At 28.1% G+C, this 25,284-nt stretch overlaps 1 protein-coding gene across 1 annotated transcript in view; it reads right to left on the reverse strand.

Moving 5' to 3' along the window:
* hob (bridge-like lipid transfer protein family member hobbit) overlaps positions 1 to 25,284 on the reverse strand; it is a 116,726-nt gene that overhangs the window by 82,646 nt on the left and 8,796 nt on the right. The window contains exons 5-17 of the mRNA XM_016058688.4: positions 21,200 to 21,333; positions 19,305 to 19,365; positions 17,670 to 17,771; positions 14,070 to 14,115; positions 13,705 to 13,829; positions 12,581 to 12,639; positions 11,568 to 11,736; positions 7,481 to 7,623; positions 7,176 to 7,333; positions 6,200 to 6,248; positions 4,676 to 4,799; positions 2,771 to 3,109; positions 1,066 to 1,152 (exon numbers count right to left, since the gene is read on the reverse strand). Of these exons, the coding sequence (XP_015914174.1) occupies positions 1,066 to 1,152; positions 2,771 to 3,109; positions 4,676 to 4,799; positions 6,200 to 6,248; positions 7,176 to 7,333; positions 7,481 to 7,623; positions 11,568 to 11,736; positions 12,581 to 12,639; positions 13,705 to 13,829; positions 14,070 to 14,115; positions 17,670 to 17,771; positions 19,305 to 19,365; positions 21,200 to 21,333 (1,596 nt within the window). The remainder of the gene's footprint in view (positions 1 to 1,065; positions 1,153 to 2,770; positions 3,110 to 4,675; positions 4,800 to 6,199; positions 6,249 to 7,175; positions 7,334 to 7,480; positions 7,624 to 11,567; positions 11,737 to 12,580; positions 12,640 to 13,704; positions 13,830 to 14,069; positions 14,116 to 17,669; positions 17,772 to 19,304; positions 19,366 to 21,199; positions 21,334 to 25,284) is intronic.

The raw sequence follows: 25,284 nt of genomic DNA on the forward strand, positions 1-25,284 counted from the left end.
TAAATCAAACAAATTTTCGTAATTTTTTTTAAAACTGATAAGAAAGTAAAGGAACACTTTAGCATGAGCTCAAGAAAGCCTTCTTTCAGATGATGAGTCTGTTTTGGGTACAGGTTCTAGATGGGTCACTATCATCTATGCAGGAAATTGGTGATAGTATTGGTCATATTGCATCATCCAGAGGTTCCACTACATCATCAGAAGATGAATTAAATTATCCCGAATTAATTAGAGACGCTGCAGTAAAATGCAAACTGAAACTTAAACTTTGATTTCAGCTTTGAGCAAGGTAGATTCATAGTTGATTTCTTAGTTGCACCTCGATTATGAGGTTGCAAATTGTAATCCAAACTCTTTTTTTAATTGTATTTGCTATTAGTTCAAAATTTTAGTATAATTATTTAAGTATTGTTTTAATCATGTCCACTGCCCCTTTTATCCGCAGGGAATCAGGCCACGGGATAGGGTCAGGAAAATGATAATATTTTTCAGCATTATTGAATATCGTCTTTGTTCTAAACTGGGTGTGGCTAGTTGCATATTCTTGCTCCTTAGATTTCTCAGTCAGGTAGGACATTTGACTTTTAAAATGTATAAGCCAAAAAAGGAAGATCTTTTAAAACTTGCTACTGAACTGAATATTCAACCGTCGTATGTAACTGAGATAGAAATTAAAACATTGATAGATAATTCCGATACATATAAAAATGATTTTAAGTTTGTGCTAGAAATGTTAGAATATATTACTAAGGAAAGAAAATAAGCAGGGGGGAAGAATCAAAGCAAAAACAGATGGAATTAGAATTAGAGAAATTAAAAATTACCAGACTAAAAAAAGAATTGCAACTCTAACAAATACAAAGTCAAAATTTAGAGTGTAGCAAAGATAGCACTGCATCTCAGTTTAGTGGAGGACTAGAACCAATTGCGCATCAGGATTTAGAAAGTTTAATATGTAGTGTAAAAACATTAACATTAAAGCTAAAAACTTTACATTTATTGTTGAACCATAACAAACTAAAATTTTGAGACTTGATAAATATATTACATTAAAAAGGTACTTACTTTCTTTTTTGTTGTGTAAATAATACAGGCATCTTCTATAAAAGCATCATAGGTTTTAATTTCTGAAGAACGAACGCATTGATATACCTAGAAGAAAGAAGTTCTATTGAAACTGGACTCCAAGTATGATTTGTAAAATAATAATACTAATAAGAACCACAAAATGGGAATTAGTTTAATAATAAGAACCTCACAAATTATGTGATGAGGATGCAGCAATTTTTGGAAATTTGGCGGTAAAGTTGTGGCTGACTTAGTAAACAATTAAAGTAGAAAAAAACATTAAAAAAAATTTATGCTTTATATTGTTCTCTTTCTTTTGATTAGTGTTTCAATTATTACAGGTCAGAGTATTATAGACTAAACCATGCTTCTGTTTCAAGTTATGTTAATCAACAGAACATAATGTGGCAAACCATTGCTGCTGAATTTTAAGTAATTCATGTTATATTCATAATCAACATCCCAGAGATTATTAAACTTTATTAAAGGGATGTGAAGTGAGTCTAGAAGCCGAACATTTCTTCAAAATTGTTTGTAAAAAATATTGCTATAACAGGATACAGCTCTTTCACAAACTATTGAATTCGACAGCAAAATCGCCCAAATTGTTCCTAAAAATCTAAATTTAAATACAAACTTTTTTTAAAATTTGATTTCTCAGTATTTTTTTTGTCTAACTTAGATTAAATTTTGTAATTTGACACATAAATTTACGTTTTTCAAAATGATGTAAAAATTAACATACATTATAATTTACAATTTTTAAGATTATTATTTAATATAATATTAAAAAATAATGAATTATTAAAATTATATTTTGCATGAAACTTTCTTTGGATAAATGAATTTTATAATTGTGTGCAAAAAGTCTTCAATTCACTTAAAAATATTTCCACTTATGGCAAAATATAATTTAATCCTTTTTAAATAAATAAAAATCATTAATATAATCTGTAATATATTTATGCCATAACCTTGAATTGAGTGCAGAATAAAATTTATTGTTAGATATTCCCTCTACATCTGCCAAACACATTAGCATAGAATTCAAAATCCGTTATAGGGTTAGCAATGTTTGATCGTGTGAATTTTTTAGCCAAAAAGTGTGTGCTGAAAGCAAGTAGAAATATTTTTATAGAGGCTACATTATAATTTTATGAACTGTTCTTTTTTATTAGTTTTATTTTTGATAAGATGATTTTTCGTTACCTCCAGATTTTTTTAAACTAGACTTTTTTTTTACTAGAACTTTTTTTTTTACTAGAAAATTCCATTAAATGTTATTTGCTATGTTGTTTTAATCTTTTTATTGTATTGATTATTTGCCTGTCATCATATCATGTGTTCTGTTTTTAATGTGAGTATGGTTGGGGACATTGTTATGGGGGTAACTTATGAACTTGGGAATTATTTCTAGTATTCTAATGAGATTATACCACACATAAATTCAGTAGAACAGAGTACCAAATATTATGATATTAAAAAAAACGCTTTTCATTCTGTATGCAACTATGACTTCTTTTAAAAATTGAATTTTGTTTTATTTTTATCATCAGGATAATAGTTCCTGAATAGAAATGGACAGAAAGTAACATTTACAAATAATTGTTAAGACATTTACTTATACTCACAACAAGCATAACTGATGTGACAAAAGATCTTAAAAAGACAAGCAAACAAGTGAAACAAAAACGATACTTGCTTTCAAAACTGAGTTCATATAAGAAAGTTTAGTTCCTTCCAACAACAGCTTTATCTTTTCAGCTGAGGTAGTCAGATTCAGCAAATCAGCTCTCACCAAGACACCCGTTTTATATTCATTCAGAGCAAACACATTCAGTCCTCTGAAATTCAGTTCCACTGAATAGGAGTTTGAAGGAGGTTCATCTCTCTTCTCATGAATTGGGGAGGAGGGAGAGCTGAAGCAGCTGTTCATTAGCTTGGTTGCGTAGATCAAAAGATTTGCTGAATTGGGGTACCACTGCAGTTGGCAACCATCGAACATACACTCGATGCAACAGTCTAAGTTATTCTTCCTGGCCTAACAAAACGGAAGAAAGTAATATATTTTAAAATGAATAGTAAATACGTTTACTAACCACACTAATGATTAATTTTTTTAAAATAAATTTTTCTCTAAATAGAAGAGCTGAGAGGGAGTGACATTTTTGATCCAGAAAAGTTCTTACTTAGCTCTATAATATTGTCAAGTCTTTATATTCTAAACATGAACCTTTTTATTGATCTGCAAATGGATGGGCATTCAGATATTGCACTTGGTAGGCACGTAAGTTTAAAAAAGTAAAAAAGACTAACATTACAATACATTAAATAAATAATACCAAAAATAATAAAGTGATAAGATATTATTTAATTAAAAAACTTTATTCGCTTCAATAATATACAGATTGGATATAACAATTAACATGTTTCGAGCGCTGAAAAATAAGCATCCATTTTCAAGACTAGCAACGAAACAAAAGTGATTTGAAGTATAAAATGCAAAGTTACCAACAAAATATCAGAAATAAAGCAGAGAATCAAAACCTCAGTAGCTAAGAGTGAAGGAAAATAAACATGAAAAAACAGAACAAGAAAAAGAACAGGAGACACGAGTGGAACAAATCAGGGTAAAATGTATTTCACGTTCTATGAAAAGGTGGTGAGCAATCAGCATTCATGAGATTCCAGGGCATCAAGATGAAACAATGTGACTGGGGTGGAAATAATTTTGGTATTTTCTATGCGCAAGATCCCAACAAAGCGCAGCAATTGATGATTCCTCGTATTTTTGATAATGAACATACCTATTTGGGTTTTTTAGGCTTAAATTTAAAAGAGCGTCTGGTTTGTCCCATGTAGTCCATCAAAGCTGTGTTGTCTAATCAAGTCAATTTTTCCAAGGTGAAACCCTCTATCTCACAATAATGATTGCAAATATAGATAGTATCCAAAACATCTCTTCATAAAAAATGTGCTTTATATTATGTATAAATTATTAACTAATCTTACACTAATAAGTGATTATTTTATAATTCTTACAAAAAACTGGTAACAAAACACTGAAAAAAAACACTGGTTAATAATGCGTTTAGTTAAAAAAAATCTTTAAAAAAATAACTATAAACCAAAAGAGAATTTTAATCCACTCACAAGAAGTTAAGTAAATGAAAAGATTTGGGATAATGCATCTTCCCAAAACACTGTTTCAAAAAACTGATTCCGGCTTTCTATGTTTCAGGTTAAAAGCTATTTTAACCACATCACTCAAAGAATAACATTAATCCATAAAAATCAAATATAATAAATTAGCATTATGATGCTTGAAATTATTTTGATTAATTTATATATCTAGAACTGTCAGTGCATGTTTTGTAACAGTTCAACAACATTTACCTTTAAAAAAATAAGAGTCTGTACTCAAAAAAATAAAGCCTAAACAATAAAATGAGTGTAGTATATGAAAAATAATGCTATCTTTCACATTCAGTTATCTTTAAAATAAATTGAATTTATATTAATAAAGTTATGAAAAGAATAATTAAATTATGCTGTTACACAATACTAAAAAATATTATGAAAAGCAAATTCTATGAGTTGAACCAACCTTTAGTAGAGCAACACCAATAGCAAGTGGAATATTGCTATAATGATGGCGTTTCAACATTCCAAATTCCACAAAGCTGGAATCTCCAATTTTTAAGTACAATGTTTCGAGCAGAAGTTCGACGCTGAAAATATAAAAATATTTAACTATTTTGGGTATACCTATTGATAAAGTTATAAATATTTGTTGGATAAAATTAAATAAATTCATTTAAACAATAAAAATGTAAAATAATGAATCAAATTATGAATGAATGATGAAAAAGTTTAAATATACGATTTTTTTTAAAAATTTATCTCTAAAAAATTGACTAATTTCTTGTATTTTATATTAGATATTTAAAAAAGTTTAATGTTTGTACATTATGAATGTTCATAACAATTATTTTAAAAAGAATGCAATGCAAGAAAATGAGAATTAAAAAATCAGGACAATTGAGCTTAAGCTAAGTAGTCAGGTAAAAAGGATTTACAACAAAAAAGCTAAAAACTTACTATATGTTTATTCTATACATTAATTTAAATACAAACATACATTAGAAACAAACCACTTTTACAATGTACTGTTCAATATTATGAGAAGTTCGATTCAGAGAATTTATATAATAATAATTAAAAAAACTAAAAAGTAACTGAATATAAAAAATTTTAGTTTACAAATTTAAAAAAAAAATAGAAGATGGAATTTGAAAAATTCATGCGATTAACAAGTACGCATGTGTAAGATTTCAAAACTACATACTGAAATCTTGCAATATATAAGTGAATTCTGTAATACAGAGGTAGCGAAGTGCTCTGAATCAGTTCAACTTTTACTTTGTAAAGATTCCCTTGATTGTAGACTCATTAAACAATATAGTTCAAATATTCCATATTATTCTTTATTTGTCCAGTATTAGGCAAAAATTTTGATAACAGTACGCTGCATTTGGTAAAAATGTTGTCTTTTGATATTTAAAATAATTCTTTAAGAAAAAGAAATTTGAACAAAATATATTATTGAATTTAAGAAATAATAATTTTTGATTCATATCTTTTGGAAGCTTAGGAATTATTAATAAAGCACCATTTTACGTAAATTGCACCAATCAGATTCTTAATTTCTTGAAACAGATGTTGTTTGAAATTTTATTTAAATGATAAAGTTTAAGTAATATACAATCTTTACAGTACTGTATAATATTTTCTATTACAGATAAAAATTTGTAACTATATATTATAGATAAAAGTAACTCTAAATCTCTCGTTTAAAGAGCGAAAATTAGTGGGAGAATACCTCCACTTTTAAATAAATTAAATAACATCTATTGCATAGCATATATATTGTTACTTGCATCGATTGCATAGACAAACACTTTGCAAAAGCATAAAAACAGAAAAAAAATCTTAAAAATACTTTTTTTAAAGTGATAAAATTGAACAAAACGTCCATTATATTGAACGTTGGGTCACAAGAGGTTAAAGAATCAGACATAAAATAAATGCTAAAAATAATTTAAGTTTTATGATAAATATTTATAACAACCTTGATCCTGTAATCTGAGATGTGTTTTGAACAGCACCATTTTCAATATCTAAAACGAATAATAATAAAATGATTAGTTACATTTGCTGTTTTTAACACCCCACTTATTAACATTAAAATGGAATTTCATATGTGACATAACAATTTATAGAAGAGTAAGAAAATTCTAACAAAAGTATTTTGATACATATGAATTGAAGTTATTTTTAGTCCTAAGAGAAACATAATTTATAATGTGAAATCAAATTGAGAATATTTTATATATTACATTCCCATATTACTGAGTCTCTTACTTTATTTATTCACTTTAAGTAGCAATTAAAGAAATGTACAAAACTTACTTTAAAATATCTATATAATACTTCATTTTAAACTCAAATTCTTGGGTGTTGCAGTTAGGGTGTGATAAGATATATAGAATCATTAAAACAAAGTAATTTAAGCAGTTAGTTTGACCATGAGCCATGTTTTAACATTACTTAATTCAAAGCAAACTGAAAAAAAAAATTTTTTTTCCAGAACATTTGAAATTTTAAAGCTGGAATTCTGCCATTTCTAGAAAATTTTTGCTATTTATATATTAATTTGTTAAATAATTAATTTGTACATTTAAAATTCATTGCCACAAGAGTATCAGACATATTTCTTTCATGAATTTCTTTCTATTAGAGTTTGGTAACACCTCGGGAATTAGATAAACTTTAAGCTTCATCTTCAGATCTTTTAATCCTTCCCTTGTTCTTTATGGACCTCCATAACGAATGGCCTGAGTTTGAAAGCATTTTTGTCCAATCTCACTTCAATATTGATGTGTGACAAATTTATGCACAATATATTTACCTCATCAAGGATTTTAAATATATATTAATACTATACTTAACATCTTGTATATACAAAATACTAACATAACCGTTCAGATAATGCTTCCTAATAATATAAAAATTATGTAAACAAATGGATTTTAGAGTAAACTTGCTTTTGATGGCAATGAAGTGTTCCAGAGTGCTTTGAGCTTTAATTAAGCCAATGTTGAATGATTCACAATCAGGAACCTTAAAAGAGATGCTCACATCATCTATGCCAATAGTTGTCTTCATTCTGTAGCCTGACAAGATTTCATACACAGATTTGCCCCTAAAAATATAATTTAAAAATAAAAATACAATTTTAATGTTATTGATGTCAATATATAGCTTATCAACATCGTGATTAATGAATTAAATCTCAAATTTTATATGAAAACAATTGTGAATAATGCTTATAAATAAAAAAATAATTTACCTTTTAAGGGAGGACTCAGATTTGGATTTCTCTTTATTATTGTTAAGAAGCAGAGCTTTCAGAAAATATTGTAACACTTCTTTCTCATACAGGACATGTAACAGAGACAGATTAAATTTCATATCTAACATCTTTTCTGCCACCTAAAATCATTAAAATCCACAGTTATTTTCATTGCATAATTATTACGCCAAAGGGATGAGACGTTCACCCTCACACCAGTAGAGAGTACATTGTGATTGTAAAGGAAATGCTCCAAATTGGCCTGAAAATCAGAATTGCATTATATTTTGCAAAGGTGTCTGCAATGTTAATGGGAGAAGATATCCATTGCAAGTGTATCTTACGAGGAGATAAAAGACGCTCAAAACAACCACTCTTGTATTATCTTTTAGTTGGTTGAATACGAGGACGGCCGGGTCTCTGTTATAGCAGAGACTTATATCAATTTTAACCATCAGCTAGTATTATTTAATCATGTTATTATTTTATGCGTATAGATAGAATGTAGATTTTATCTGATCACCGCCACCGAAATTCACCGCCATTATCCACTTGCAATGCCATCATTACAGGTGCCCACGGGCACAACTTCGGATGAAAGTGTGAAGTGTCCGCTTCACGGACAGGTACACTGAAACAAAACTCAGTTCAAGTTCAAGTATCTTTTAGTTCATGCAAAACAAACAAAAAAAAACTAAGTTTTTTTCCGACCCGTACTGGGTGCTCTGCCTGCCAGGCTTTTTAGATCCTATTCTTGATTGCCTCACAAAACATAATCGTTTTGAGCACTTACGAATGGTCATTGACTTCTGCAGAGTGTACAACATTGTGGAGATGGACTTTAGTAAAAACAAAGCAACTAAAAGTCAAAATAAAGCCTTTACAAAATCTTTCTCTATTAAATTTAAATAATTTATTCAGGGCTCGTAGCCAAATTTTTCAACAAAAAATAAATACCTTTTAAGTACTTTAAAAAAATATCATAATTAGTCAGGGTTGGTAAGTTTTTGACAATTGATGGTTTTATTTGCTTGCCAGTGAAGAAGACGTCGATGCCTCGCCAATGATAAAATTAACAAGAGCAGTAAAATTTTCTATCGCTATTAGAAAAAAAAATTGACAATGTTTAGTCGGTCCCAGTAATCAGCAAAAATACGAGAGATTTTTCGATTTGATTCCAGAGGACGGAAAATGAAGTCTGAAATTGAGAATCTCTTGCAAAATGCAGCAGAGTTGGACATGAGAGACAAAAATCCTTCCCACTGAATCCAGCTAAGTATACGCAAAAGCGGATCCGCATTTGCGTATACTGAGGATTCCAACTAGTATTTAAAATGAATGGCGTTTTCATACACTACGGACCGAAGGTACGGCGATATAGATTGGGGTTGAATTAATTGTGAAGACATTGAAAAAGACGATGTCTCTTTGCATAATTCGTGGCGAAAATCAACATGGTAAAGAAAAAATATCTCATTTTGGGAAAGGAAAAATAAGCACTTTTTAAAAACACCCATTGGAAAAAGCACCTTTAAGGGATTTTAAAAAACGAAAATCAAAAATAAGCACTTTTAAGCACTATTTAAAAATGCTACGCACCCTGTTATTATAGGTATAGAGCAGTTCTCAAAAATTGGGAGCATAACATACATTTAAAATTTGAGCTCTGACAACAACTACGTTTTAATTTAATTCACAGTAAAAATTTATAATTTTATCTAATGACAGAAATCAACATAATAAAATATTGTAAAAGTTTTATTATCAATACCATAAACATTTTTATTAAATATTTTCTTTTATAAAACTTATTAAGTACATTTTTTATAAATTTTTTCTCTATCTATATCTCTAGCCTCTATCTGGAAAATACAGTCTAAATCTAAAACGTTTAGCCAGAAGAGCGGTTGTTGAAAGTTTGAAGATTTTAACATTAGTTTTACTTAATGAGTATTTCTCAATATTCTTAGAACTATATTTTTTAAATATTCTTAAAACTAAGTGAATAAAAAAAATAAGTACAATTAATCTAATCGTTCTTGCGAAATTAAAAAAATTAGACTTTTTTTAATATTCTATTACTTAGAAATCATAATAAAAAAACTTTTTTTTTACAATATCAAAACTTTATGGATTTTAAATATTAGATTTTATTGTATTAATAGGAATAATAGCAAAATGTCCTTTTCTCAGATTTATTTTGTCGAATTTTCAAATTTGTTTTCAAATGAAGAGTTTATCCTAAGCTATATAGCATTTTTGAAAGAAGAAAAGTTTGATGAAATTAACTAATTAAACACTTTAGAATTTCAAAGTTAACTATTGTTAATCATTAACTTCAAACAAAGTTAATTATTAACTTCAAAGCATTCTTATCAACAGACATCATCTAATATACTTGCATCAGTACATCAATTTTTGTGAGATCTGTGCACAATTAAGATGTTTCAATTCATTAACCCCTTACACTTTGATCTCAAGGTTGCTTTCAATTGAGTCAATAATTTTTTAGTATTTTCTAAGAGGCTCTATAAACAAGAGTATTTAATTGCGCATCTTTCCATTTCAAACACCTGCCCGGCCAATAATATCGAACAAAAGAATCGGTGTACGACGAATTTCAAAATAGACTTAACCATTTAAAGTCAAAGAACATATGCTCTACCATAACTTTTTAATTATAAACAGAATTAACATCATTCTTAAATAAACGAAGAAAAGCCTCACTTAGTTAGCTCACCTCACATTCATTTTTTTTAAAGAATAGTATCTATAAGTTTACAAATAAATATGAACGGTATATGAATGTGCAGGTCCAAATGTAACAAACAAAACAAGAGTAGTTATTTTAACACAAATTAGAATAAAACAAGTACTTCAAACTTCTTCATCCATCCTTAAAACAATTTTCCATGTATTTAATTATTTTCTATAATTTTGTGAAATATTTCTGCAACAAAATGCCATATGCCTTACAAGTGAAATATAGGATTGTCCAAATTATGTAATGTATATACAAAACGCCAATACCCCCTCCCCCATACATATATTGTTTCAGAGAATTTGGTGTTCTAACATTTAATGTAAAGATTTAGTATACTGCTAATTTTATTGAAATAGAATACATTGCATAAAAAGTGAATATTTAGTACTTATAACATAGAAATCAATCAAATGCAGAATTAGCTGCAGCTAAAATTATTGATTCCACCTTTTGAGAAGTACCCTATAGGTAATTTGTTTTTAATAATTATTTGATAATGTCATGGCCTAATATGATCAAGTCAGTCAGTTTGGAGTTTTTCGTATAGTTTGCTTAGGTAAGTTCCTACGGTATACAATTATAAAAGAATTGAATATTTTTTGTTTTGTTTTCAAGACAATTTTTAAGACTTCTTCATTAATATAAAAGAAAAAATCAAAATGAGTCAGGTCCCATCAGACAATGAGTCAATATGTGCAAAAGCAAAATCTATTATCACTTGCAATTAGACTGGTATTTATTGCAATACCTAAGAATAGCAGGGACATTTAGTTATAGACAGATTAAGAGAATTTAACTAAAAGGGTGTTTCAGTCGAAACTATTTTTATACTTTTACAAGCAAGTTAAATGAGTATCCAAATTAAGTACGACCCATATCATAACATTTAAATATGGTGTTTTGAAGTCAATATCTTAAAATCCTACAGAATATACAATTGTTTAAAAATTCAGTTAACAAATTAAGTACTTTTATTACAAATATTTGTGTCACAATTACTTTTAGATCTTATTAAAATTTTTGAATCTCAATACTATTTTAAAACCATCAATATTACAATATTTCATTTTAAAATCAACGTTGAACAGCTAACCTAGTTTTGGATTTACAACTATCGATGTTTGACTTTGTAACCTAGTAATTTTGATCCAAACACAGAAGACAAGAGAACTCCTGGATCAAACATTGGGACTAATGACAAATGAACCTGCATTTGCCTTACATAGAGAGAGAAACAACAAAAACCACTCTCCATAGTTAGTCTGACAGTAAGAAGAGCATCACAAGATTTGATAAGATTTTTAATATTGTTATACTTACAGTGAAATCTAAGCTGCAGTTTACTAATTGTCCGAACTGAACATGATCGCTGGCAGCAGATATTTCTTTCACTTCAATCTTTGAGGTTAGTGATGGAAGGAATTCAGACTCCTTAAATTTTCCCATTTCTAAGTGGAGTGCAACAAACTTGATGCCAAAAGTAAATGTTCTTAAAAAAAACAAAATTAAAATAAGTAGAACAATAAAAATTATTAAACCAGAATCCATCAAAAATAAAGTTAACTAATAAATTTAGATTTAAGGGAAATATAGACGAATGTGTTGCATAAAAATTATGGGGAAATTCTGCTCTAACTATTTAATGGTTATAAACTGTAAAATGGAACACAATAGACTGTTCCAGAGGAGTTTAAAATTATAAATCATGCATGTCTAGAAAAAAGTTTGAGAATTAATGAACATTGCTTCATGATTTGAATTTTATTATTAAAAACTAGACTTCTATTTTAAAGTTAGAGCAAATACAATTTTTAACGAAAACTATCTATATTTGTTTTATAATTTTTTTTTTTTACTCAATTACTTTGGCTTATGAGAATCAACCCCTTAATACAATTCCATAGTATTTCTTCCTAAGTAATCATAGTTATCAAGGAATAATTTTTCTCTCTGTATGATTTAGAATTATTTTACATATATTTTTTAATTACAAAATATAAGGAAAAAATAACTTGATATTAAAAGCTAAAGTGAAAAATTTTCAAAGTGGATAGTGACAAGAAAGAAAATAGTTCAGCTTTAGATTATGACAAACATGTCACATTAATTAAATTAATAGATAGATAAAAGTAGTACATGGCAATGTTTGATAATTTTATGAAAACTCTTCATGCCAGTTAAAGGTTATGGTACTTGATACTTACAAAAATGCAGTTTTTGTAAATTTGAATTTTGGATGCTTAGAATTTCTTTTCATGCGTTTTCTCTTTGATAATAAATCAAAAAAGAGGTAACTGCAAGAATAAACATAGAAGATAAATTTTTAAACTTACCGATGTCCACCTTTCATCATAACTTTCACAGAAAAAGAGTCAACGGATATGTCTAAGATCTGTCAGCAAAGTAAAATAAACAAATTAAAAAATGTACAGTGTGAAAAAAAAACAGAAATAAATAAGCCCAAAAACATGCCTCTTTATTATTATTTTTGTTTTACTCTTGTTTCCTGTGGCTTTTCTAGTTTTGTTTTTACCTTGATTTTCCATTTTTCGTTGGAAACTTTACTTTTATATTTTGAATCACTTTTGTTTCTTCTCATTCAAGTCTGACAAGTTTTAAGACAACTTGAAACATGTTGAGTTTTCATTTCCATCGGCCATTTTGAAGCCAAAGAAGTTTTCGAATAGAATAACATATTATCATTTCAGTTTAGGGGCGTTAAACGTTGGTTTAGACACAAAGAGAGGATGAACAAAAGAATATGTGTGAAACAAGTGTACAAGACAAGTGCAGGCGTTGGAAGAGGGTCGACCTCAGCGAACGTTCTTAGTAAAAGCCAACAATAGGAGTTTCCTAATTAAGTTAGTAACAATAAATTTACCCATATAATTTAAGTTAAAAAAAATAGGTTCTCAATTAAAAAATTTACTGTTTGATAATTGGCTTTATTGTCCAATGAGTTTGATGACCACTGTCATACTACTCTAAAAAATACACAAGCATTTTCCACATCACTTAAGATTTATTTCACTTTAAAAAAAATTACAACAGAAATTATGCTTACATCTAAATAAAAAGCAAAAACATAAATCGGAGCACTCTGAATCTCATAGCTTTCGGTCATCAAAAATTTATTCTTCTTAATCCTTATTTGATTTACTTGAATAAAACCTACCTAATTACTTAAAAATTATTTTCCTATTAGATTTAAATAAGTAATTCCACACAAAACATAACATAATCGGGAAAACAGAAATCGGAGTACTCTGAATCTCATAGCTTTCAGTCATCAAAAATTTATTTTTCTTAATCCTTATTTGATTTACTTGAATAAAACCTACCTAAATTACCTAAAAATTATTTTCCTATTAGATTTAAATAAGTAATTCCACACAAGAGCTATTCTCAAATATAAATTTTAAGCCAACTTTTCATTGAAAAATAGTAAAACAGTTACCTTAGGAACTTTTTTAAACTTTTGTTGGATGTTAAGATCATTAAGTGGAGGAGGTGAATCTTGTGGCTGTTTTTTAGAGTGCATACCATTCACAGCATAGTTCCTAAACTTCACAAGCGAAAAACCTATGAATATATATGTAAAGAATATGGCAAGTTAAGGAAACAACTCAATGAATAATTATTCCAAATATTATATAATAATTAATTATGTTATATAATAATATTATATAAATATTATATAATAATATGATGCAATAATTATTCTAAATAATTATTACACTTAGAATAAGCTTATTCATCACATTTAATAATAACACAATACCATTATTTGAAACAAATAAATTTGAAAAAAAAAAATCTCACCTTCATATAACATCAATTCAGGATCAGAAATATTTAAAGAAACAGCCTAAAAAGGGGGAATAAGTAAATTAATAAATAAATTAATCTTATTTCCGGGAATAAGATTTATTTACTTCATAAAACAGTTTGCTACAACAATACAAAAATTAAACAAAATATTCACTTGAAGTAAAAAAAAAAAACCTAATGTTTCCTTACAAGAGATTGAAAGAAAGAAAATTAGCTAAAATGGATCTATGTGTGAACTTACTTGCAAATAAAAGGAATGATGAAAATTAATGAATGAATTAAGTTAATGAATGAGTACTGATTTCTAAGCAAAATCAAAAAAAAATTTGAAAGATATATAAATGATTTGAGAATAATTAAGTGGAAAATTTCAAAATGATGCATTATTATCCCTTTAACAGAGTAGTTAACATTTAGTTCTCATTTTAGAGCCAACTATTTGTAGTCAAATAATAACAATCAGTTTTAAAGAAAAGAGAATATGTTCTTTTCAAAAACTTTTACACCATCATGACAAAATAACTAGTTTCTGACAAAGAACTCTTTTCTTAATTATATTAGCCACCATAAAAACAATTTATACACAATTTTAAATGTATTCAACATTGAGTGGCTCATTATATTCTATAAATTAATAATTACTTAACCTAATTATGTAAAAAAAAATAATAAAATTCAAAATTATAATTGATCGAACTATTATTTAAAAAGGTTATCAAAAGTATTTTTTAGATTTAAATAAAAGTTATTTATAAAAGCTTATTCAACAAAACATTAACAAGGTCAATATTATTGATCATACCAAATTTATAAAGATATGTAAAGAATTAAGCAAACTTAGAAAACTTTAATGCATTTATATTACAAATGTAAATTATTGAATTTCAATAAAAATTCCCTAACAAATTTTTATAATTTTTTTTTATTGGTTCAGTATTTCTTTCATGAAATGATTAAAAAATTTAAATAATTTTGAAAAGTAAATATAATGGGCATTGAAGCTAAATATTTGTGTCATAAGTAAACTATTATATGGTCACCTAATAATATTTAACAATTCCGAGATAATTAAATTTTTTATTTCAATTGTTTTTAAATCTAATCATTCAGAGATGAATTAAACGCTTTTTTGGAATGACAAATCTGAATAACATAAGATTCTTTGCTGTATTTAAAATAGTGAAATTCCCTCACTTCTTAAAATCTTGCATCTAAATATTGTTGATTTTTTTCATAAAATAACTTAAGAGTACTGAAAATTTTAAAAGTAATTATACAATAATAAAAAGTAATATGTAAAAAAAAGCATTTAGAGAAATTTTTTTTAAAAAGTACAATAAATGTTTAAAAAAACTTTATGCAATTAGTGGATGGTCCCTCAAGTAAAAATTTTACTATTCAGAATCTCAATTAATTTTTATCTTTATTAAATTAAATGAATAAAGGGGAGATGGAAAGGAAGCTTTGTGATTCTTAACTGCTCTGGGAACCCACATGAAAATACATAATTAATGAATGATCTCCAAGTTCAAGGATTATGGTATTAATCTATATATAGAAGACAGCAAAAAGGTCATTAGCTTGCCAGTGACAAAGAAGATAGTACTTAACCAACGATGAAATTAACAAGAGAAATAATATTTTCTTTTGCTAATAGGGAAAATAAATTTTTGGCAATGTTTAGTTGGTTCCCGAGATTTGCAAATGGATTCTGGTTGAATGAAATGTGAGAAGGCTGAGTAGAAAAATGTGAAAACCAGCTTTTTGCCTAATTCGCGGCGAAAATCAAAATGTTAAAGAAAATAATCACTCATTTTGGAAAGGGGGAAAATAAACACTTTTTAAAAATGTAGCGCACCCTGTCTATTCTCCTTACTCACAACCTTGTTCTTTGCTAATAGAATTTTCTTTATTTTTTTGGATTATTTCAAAACTAATTAAAATAGCTTCTGATAATTAAAAAGGAATATCGAATTATGAAAATTCAATAGAGAAAATTGCTTATTAGATTCCCTAGAATTTGCTTCATTGAAAATGTGTCTTTAAATGAGAAACTAATTGACCAAATACAATTCAAAAACCAATCACAATCACTAGATAAACATAATTTTTTGTGTTATCATCAAGAAATTTTTCAAGTCAAAGCAAAAAATCAGTGACTTTCTTACATAAACATAGGGTGGTGTTTGTGATTTGCTGACAAGGGAGGGGTACATTGCAAAAATATGCTCAGGTAAATATTTGAACAGTCCCTTATAAACTACATTTTTAATATTAACAATTAAAGTGATCTCCCCCCAAAAAAATCACGACTTTAAAAATGAGTGAAAATACGAAACATGCATCCAGAAAACAATGAGTGATTAGAATAAAAGGTGTTCACATTTAAATTCAGAAGATAATTTTATACAAGATGAGGTTTGAACAAGAAGGGTGATGACGAGGCATGGAAAAACATTTTTCTTGCTGTGCAGTGTTATTAATATTTCAGGAGATGAACAAAATTATGGAGATACTGATATGTAATCATTATATAAACAAAACATTTCCTCAAAGCAATTTCACTAAAATTAAAGGGATGTATAAATTATGTAGTCACTAATTTGTTAATTTTATGTTTAGTGATTTTACTTGCTATTTAAGAATCAAAATTAGAATGGTAGATAAGGAAATGGCGACCAAATATTTTAGGCTAGCAAGTAAGAACCAGAGTTTGACGCGAGAATAACAGAGTCTGAGAGTTGACACTAAAGATGGTAATTATAATACTTTGAGTTTCTGATATTTTTCTTGTTTTAATGATATTTTGATGATATTGAAATTATTAAGATCATACTGGAATCTTATTTTACGTAAATATTATAATTACTCAGCTATAAATGTGTTCCCGTTTTCAATTTTAGCATTCTTTCATGGTTTTGGACACCAAAAGTTCCTTAAACTGCATGTGTTAATATTTAAAAAAAAATTTCATTTTTTTCATAAAAATAGTGGTGAACAAAGATTTAGTTTTGTTAGAAACATTTAGACTTGAAATTTCATGCCCTTCTATAGAGTATACAAATTATGGAAGCATATATAACTTTTTTGTTCTGTAATGTCATTAAACAAATTTTAAGGGATAAAACTTTCATTTAAAAACATTCACCTAATTACATGATTTTTTTTATTTACAATCAGGCAAAATTTTTATTTATTTATTTAGTATAATTTTTTTTGCTTATCAGAATAGGAAACATGCAGATTGTTACTTCAAAAAATGTGAAACATTGAAGTTGGTTTACTTAATTTGATACAAATCAGATTGATAAAAAATCACATCAGAAATTTCTGAAAGCTTTAAATATGACCCTTTAAATTTCTGATTTTGATTCTACATTGCAATTTGCAAAAGAAATTGCAATGTAGAATACAACTGTTTTCATAAAATTATCATAGTTATGTATATGAAATATAATTTATAATAATAATAAGATAAATATAGCAGGAGCAGGAAGAAAATAGCTTTGTTAAACACAAGTAATGGAAAAGAAATTTCATTCTATAAACTTAATTAAAGAAAATGTAAACTTCTTTGAAAGAATATTTTACCTGTATTTTTATTTCATCACCAACAGTTATTAAAAAAGTAAAATTAACATTGGACGAAAAATGGCATATGCATGCCTCTGTTGAACGTTGTTCATTTTCTTCCTAAACAAAATACATAAATAACTCAACATAAAGCTACAATTGATTAAACATATATTTGCAAAGAAATAATTAGCAAACAAAAATATGCAAAAATAAAAAATTTCAAAACTAAGAAGAACATGAAGCAATAATTTACACAGTAAAAATCCATTTCTTGGGAGAACAGGTTTTACAAAAATACTATTCTGGCAATGAAATTTTTGAAATATTATCAGTTTAATACTTATAGCACCTATGCAACTAAATAATTCGAAGTTAGTAAAGGTTAAAGCTTAATATTTAATTGGTGAAACTAAATACAGTTTTCATAAGTTCTAATTTTAATGGATGACTTTTAACCAAGATGTAAAACTTCAGTTACAATAGGATTAAATATTGAAACAGATTTGTAAAGAACTTTTAAATGAAACTATGAATAATAATAAGAAATCGTATTTTATTAATATGAGAATCAGATTAATAGTTTGATTCTTTATTCTTTGTGTCAATTTTTTAAAAATTTTATTTACTAAGCGTTATTTTTTAAATTCTTTATAGATTTTGGATTCTAAATAACTGCATCAAGATGTAAAAAATAAAAGTGGCAAACAAATAAAAGAGGCATTCAAGAAAAGTATTAATTTCACACTGAAATGTGATAAAGAGACAATAAAATATAACAATTTAAAGCAGCATCATATAAAAATAAATCAGTACCATTTTTAGACAGAATACTAAAAAAGACAGACATTTGTTGGCTTATTTTAGAAATGAAATACATAATATCTGTGAGCTTTTTATTCTGGACATAATTCAAAATGAGAGTTTAAGAAAATGAACACAGTTACTTAAGAAAATGGCCATAGCACTTGATTCCAATTTTCAAATTTCTCTGGTGAAAATTGTCCCTTTATTAAAGACAAAACAAATGAATCCAAATGAATTCCTAATGTGGTGTTGTCTACATGCTTAAATCACTTTACATCTTTTAAATTAGTCTTTCTTGAAAGAATTCTTAAAGTTAACAGTTTTTAGTAGGTTACCACAGGTTTGATAAATTTATACTAATAGTATTAAATTGATACTGTATGAATTTAGATTTTTTAACACTATTTTATTGTTCAGTGTTTTGAGATGACTGAAAAGTCACATCTGTAATATACCCAATCACTCTAACCCCAAAGTCAGGGATTATGTTTAGTATTTAAAAAGTAATGAAAAGTAAATACAAAATTTCTCGTTTAGTTATTAAAATTGGGTTGAAAGGAGCATTGTGTCCAGAGTTCATTTAATGCACTTTTTCAGATGTACCCATTTTCTTGGACAAGCTCTTTTGAGATGTGTCCATTTCTTTGCACATTTTAAAGTATGTCCATTTCTTTCATTCATTTTCTTGAACACACATTTCAAGTTGTATCCAGAATAAAACGTTTAACAGCAATGATATCATTTAATAAAAAATTCTAATGATAATTCTGATTTATAATGAAAATTTGTGACATTATAATACTTATTAATTTATGATATTCCTTTAAAAACAGCACATATACTTACAATTGAATGATGCTTAAAAATTTTCACTGAAGATGAAAGCATTGAAGTACAAACTAGGACACTATAGAAAACAAAGTGAAATCATTACATAAAACATTAATTTTGAAGTTATAAGCTAAAATGAAAATGTGATCATGAAATTTCTACCTATTAATAAACAACTCCTACAGAAAAATGTCAAGCAACTAAGAGGTACTGAACCTCTAGTGCTACTGAATCCTGTGGAATTCCCTTGCACTATCAATAAAAATTTTAAAAAAAAAGTAAAAAAATTATGAGATCGTCACATTAAAAGTGAATGATCAAATGAGTGATTTGAGTTTCCCGTGTAATAAAATTGAAAAAACAAAATATCCAGATTTGTTTTAAATAAGAAAATTCACAGCAATATCTTACAAACAAACATCGCATGGATTAACGAGGTGCAGACCGATGGTGTCAAAGAGTGATTTCTTGAATCCGCGATTCAAACTTCGCATGCCATAATAATATTGAAATATTTTAAAAAATCACAAGAATATCAACTATGACTGAGCAATGAAAGACATCCAAATTTAAAAATAAGCAAGTAAAAATTAGTAGCAATAACTGCCAAAGAAAGAGATTAAAATTCTACACACATTTACGATAGAATCATCAGCACGAGTAGCGTGTGATAAAGTGAAGATTTAAATGCGTAATTTAAAATTTTCACGTCAAATATTGGATTGATTTAATTTCAACTAAATTTTAAAAAAAAAGAGAGAGACATTATTTTGCTACAAATCCGAATTTGTAAGAAAATCCTCATTCACAGTCAAATTTATGATGTTCTTTTAAAAAAATAAAAAGTGAAAGAAAGAACATGATTTTTAGAGTGAACTATCTTTTAAACTTTCGTGATTTCATATTTATATATATGTATACATTATCTAATTAAAATTCTAACTGAAGCCAGTCATTATCGAATTTTTTTATTTCAGATAAGAAAAAAAAAAAACAAGCTTTTCTTTCGCTTCTCTAATTGCAAGAAAGTCATCTTTTAAATATGATTCTGGAGGGTAAAAAGAAAAATCAAAACTTTTTGCAGAAAAGAAAACTCAAATTTTTTACTTCATCATTCTTTATTTTCCATTATTCTCAAATAAGAATAAAAAAATTAAGAATTGATGATTTGTCTATTCTTATTTGAGAATATTTTTCATTATTCTCAAATGAGAATAGAAAAATGATGAGCATTTCTTTCCTTTCCGATGCACAAGAAAAGAATCTTTTAAAAATAACTCTGGAGAAAAAAAAATTGAAAATTTCTGCAGAATACAAAATCAAAATTTTTTACTTCTCAAAAAACCCCCCCAATTATTTCTACAAGAACTCTGTAGCATTCTGCGACAATGTCACTGTGGTACTGCCATGGAGGTCTTAGAATTAGAAAAAGTTGAACAAAAAAAAGCTTGGTTGCTATATTGCAATGCTCTAATGGATATTAAAATAACACTGCTTTTAAGGAATGGTGAATAGGACTTCATGTATCAGTCTTTGTAATAGAAGTTTCACAGTAATGGGGAGTCATACTGCACGGCGTAGACTGTATTTTTATATGTGAAACCCCAAATTCTTTGCTATGAAATGATTTAAAAAGTAATTTTTATAGCTGCAAGAAATACAAAGGATTTTAAAATAGTCTTATCATGATTTTGATGAAATGATTTAAAAAGTATTTTTGATAGCTGAAAGAAATACAAAGGATTTTAAAATAGTCTTGACATTAGATAAATCCCATAAATTATAAGCTCCATTGGTTCAAAAGAAAATATATTACTATGACAAAATATAATGCATTTCTGACACATATTTCATTTAAAGAACAAATATTTGTTGGTTTACTTTGAAAAAAAATTAATAAAAATATTCACCCTTGTGCTTCTTTGTCACTTTCACCACTACAAAAATGCAAACTAAATTCTTGAAAAGACAAATGTAATAAAAATTCTTCATCTGACTTTCCCAGCTGCATCACACTAGCATTGGATATATTAAGCGATAGAAACTAAAACAGACAAAAAGTAAAAATAGGAAATGACGTATTTTATTAATAACACTAATATATATACACAACTTTAGAATAATGGAAGAAACATTTAAACTTTTGGCATTTTTTCAAATTTCTCAAGAAATACTTATATTTTATAACTTTGAACGTGCTTAGGTAACTTGTATCAATTATATTGTTTATCATTTGCAACAACTGATCAAAATTTCGTAAAATTAGCTAAAAAAATTCATGGCAATGTGGACATTTTTGTTAAAAATTCCTTTTTTGTGTTATGTTTTCTTACTATAAAATGTTCAATAAAATTAAACAAAATGTTCGTTTCTAATTTATTGAAGGTTCCTCAAACATCTGAAAGCTTTAAATTTTTTTGATACATAGAAGAAATTGCATTACATAAACACCTCTGAATTTATACAATAATTCTCAAAGTATATCTTGAGAAATTTGAAAATATGTCAAAAACTGAAAACGTCACTTCCATTCCTGTATGGCAGTGTATATATGTATACATAAATATTTATAGATATAGAAACACCAGGGGCTATGAATCTTAAAAAATCATTTCAGGCACATAATATATTTTCAGAAAAATTTAAGCAGCATTTTTCTTTTGAATCTGAAATAATTTCAGGGTATTGTTCCTCTCTCCAGAAATTTTCAGTTTTTGTTAGACTACTGTACATGTAAGCATGGCATTGATTATATCAAACTCAGATAATGTTTAAAAGAAGTCAAGGGAGAAAAATCTCTCTCTTAAGGTGTTTGAGTTCAAATAACATATTTCAGCAATTTAAAAATAATGCAGTACAGAACCCGTTATCCGGAATTCAGAAAACCGGAAAACCAAAAAACCGGAACGAAATTCGATAAATTTCCCCGCAATTTAAAAAAAAAATTTTTTTTTTTCCTCATAAGATTTTAGGATTTTTCTTTCTTTTTTGAAAGATGTTTACCTTACCAACATTTCAAAATAAATCATTAGTGTATTACCTCATCGTTTTTTCTTATTTTTAAGATTATTTCCAAATATTTTTTTTAAGTTGGGTTTAACACTAAAAAAACGGCTTTTTGTAGCGATTCAGAAAACCGGAAAAATCAGTTATCCGGAAAAACGATAATCCCGATCGTTCCGGATAATCGGTTCTCTACTGTACATATATATATATATATATATGATAGTAGCCATGGTTGATTGTTCAGGAAGGCACACAAACACTTAGAAGGAAAGTGATATTTATTTAAGTCATTTTAAAGAGATGACAGAGCTTCACTTCTACTATTTAAATCATTTTCAAGCATTGGCGGAGTTCAAATCGCGCTCCGAAATCTGTGTGCTTTAGTTTTCATCCTAGGGAAGGTATCATAAGTTTCCCCCTCTATTTCATTAGATCTCAGAGAAAAAGAGAAACATTAATAATTATAACACAAAATGCAATGTATGAAACAAGTATATATAATGAAATATATAAATGTAATACAGTAGGGAACCGATTATCCGGAATGACCGGGAACATCACTATTCCGGATAACTGATTTTTTCAGTTTTCTGAATAGCAAAAAAAGGCCGTTTTGAGTAAAAAGTTTTCCGCCAAGGGGAGATACCTCCGTGCCAGCAGCAGCCATTCCCATGGTAGTTAACCTTTTCTAATACGGGCTTTTGCATTTTAAAGCTGAAAATTGGAACTACACAACTGTATAATTTGTTTGTCAAAACTTTATCATCTTGTGCACCAAAAAAGTGTTTAAAATGGAGCTATCACGTAAGCAGATCAGAACAATTATGTCCTATGAGTTCCGAAATAAACTCAGTGTAACTGAATGCCACAAGAAAATGTGTGAAAGTTTAGGTTTCAATTCTGTTTCTTATGATACAGTAAAAGTTTGGTTTCGGAAGTTTAATAGTAGGAATTTCAACATTGAAGATGAACCACGTTCTGGCCGCCCTATTGAGGTTGATTGTGACCAATTAAAGCAAATTATTGATCAAGACAGAAGTGTTTCAACATGAACCATTGCATTTGAGCTTGACGTTTGCCAAAAAACAATAGTAAATGCCCTCAAACGCATAAATCTAACATTTAAGTTTAACCGCTGGGTGCCTCACGAATTGACAGCTGAAGACAAGAGCAAAAGAAAAGCGGCCTGTTTGGTTCTGCTCAGAGATCAAAGAAATGAGAACATTCTGGACAGAATTGTGACCTGTGATGAAAAATGGGTATACTACAACAATACTAGCCATAAAGGAGGGTGGTCAGCACCCAGGGAATCAGCAGGTTCAGTTGAAAGACGAACGCTAACTAACAAGAAGGTCCTTCTCTGTATCTGGTGGGATTGTCGTGGAATTATCTACAAGGAGTACCTGGAAAGCGGGCAGGCTATCAACAGGACAATATACAGCAATATGTTAATCAAAGTTAGCGATGCCATTCACGAACAACGAAAAAACGAGTTCAGAAGGAAGGTGGTTCTCTTTCACCAAGATAAGGCCCGGCCACATGTCAGTGCAATGACCGGCTGGACCCTCTACATGCTGGAGTGCGATTTGATGCAACATCCACCATACAGCCCAGATATGGTGCCTTCGGATTACTATCTGTTTTCACATCTGCAGCTGCATCTTGATGGCACAATCTTCTGTTCAAATGACGAGGTCATAAATGAGGTTGATTGCTTTCTGGACTCGTGCACCCCCCAGTTATTCGCAGAAGGGATTGAAAAGTTGCCAAAACGTTGGCAGACTTTTGTTGATTTGAATGGAGATTACTATCCTCATTAGCTTTGCTGATTTTCTATGCATTTATCATTTTACAAGATTGTTTTTTTTTTTGTTTTTTTGGCGGAAAACTTTTTACTCAACCCGATATTTGGAAACAATCTTAAAAAGAAGAAAAAACGATGAAGTAGTACACTAATGATTATTTCCAAAATGATGGTAAGGTAAACATCTTTCAAAAAAGAAAGAAAAATCCTAAAATCTTATGAAGAAAAAAGTTTTTTTTAAAAAAAAAAATGGCGGGAAAATTTATCGAATTTCGTTCCGGTTTTCTGATTTCCGGATAACGGGTTCTGTACTGTATATATATATTTTTCTTAGTTTAAATTTCTTTTTTCATCCTTTTTGACTTTACTGTCATTTTTATATATATATATGAGTGTGTGTGTAACATAAAAAGATTCAGCTAATCTTTTTATGTTATTCCTTTCCTGTAAATCTTTTGGCTCATTTTATTATTCAAAACGGAAGGCTCTTTCTCACACTTTAAAAATCACATCCTGTTTTTAATCTATTTTTGGATTTAAGTTATGCATGAATTAGCATTTTCTAAGTTTCCCTTCATGATCCGTGAGAAAGAATAATTCCCCCCCCCCCGACCTATTTAATAGACCAATTATAATTATTAATGCTTCCCTTTTTCTCTGAGATCAAATAAAATAGAGGTGAAAACTTATGCTCCCTTCCCTAGGATAAAAATTAAAGTACACAGATTTTGGAGAGTGATTTGAGCTCGGCCAATGCTTGCAAATTTAAATAGCTGAAGTAAAGCTCTGTCATTCTTTAAAATGACTTAAATAAATATCACTTTCCTTCCAACTGCTTGCGTGCCTTGCTGAACATTCGACCGTGGCTGCTATCATATATATATATATATTACATGAATAAAAATAGTTGGTTTTATCAACAGTTAATAAAGGTTTTATTAATAGTTCAGTAAAATATTACTAGTACTTATTTTTAAAAACAAAATATCTCTTAAAATTGTTATAGTTGTGTTCACCATAAGCCAGAATAGGAAACAAACTCTGCCATTAGAGTGGAATATTAAATTTTGATACCCACAAAAAAACTTCCATAATCTAATCAACAGAAGTATTGGAACAAAAGAGATTTTGATAATTAAGGTTCTACAGTGAAGTCAAAGAGTAATAAGGGTTGAGGATAAAATC

This window comes from Parasteatoda tepidariorum, chromosome 4, assembly GCF_982258835.1.
Source record: "Parasteatoda tepidariorum strain Cologne lab strain chromosome 4, Ptep-v5.0, whole genome shotgun sequence".
NCBI classification, from domain to species: domain Eukaryota; kingdom Metazoa; phylum Arthropoda; class Arachnida; order Araneae; family Theridiidae; genus Parasteatoda; species Parasteatoda tepidariorum.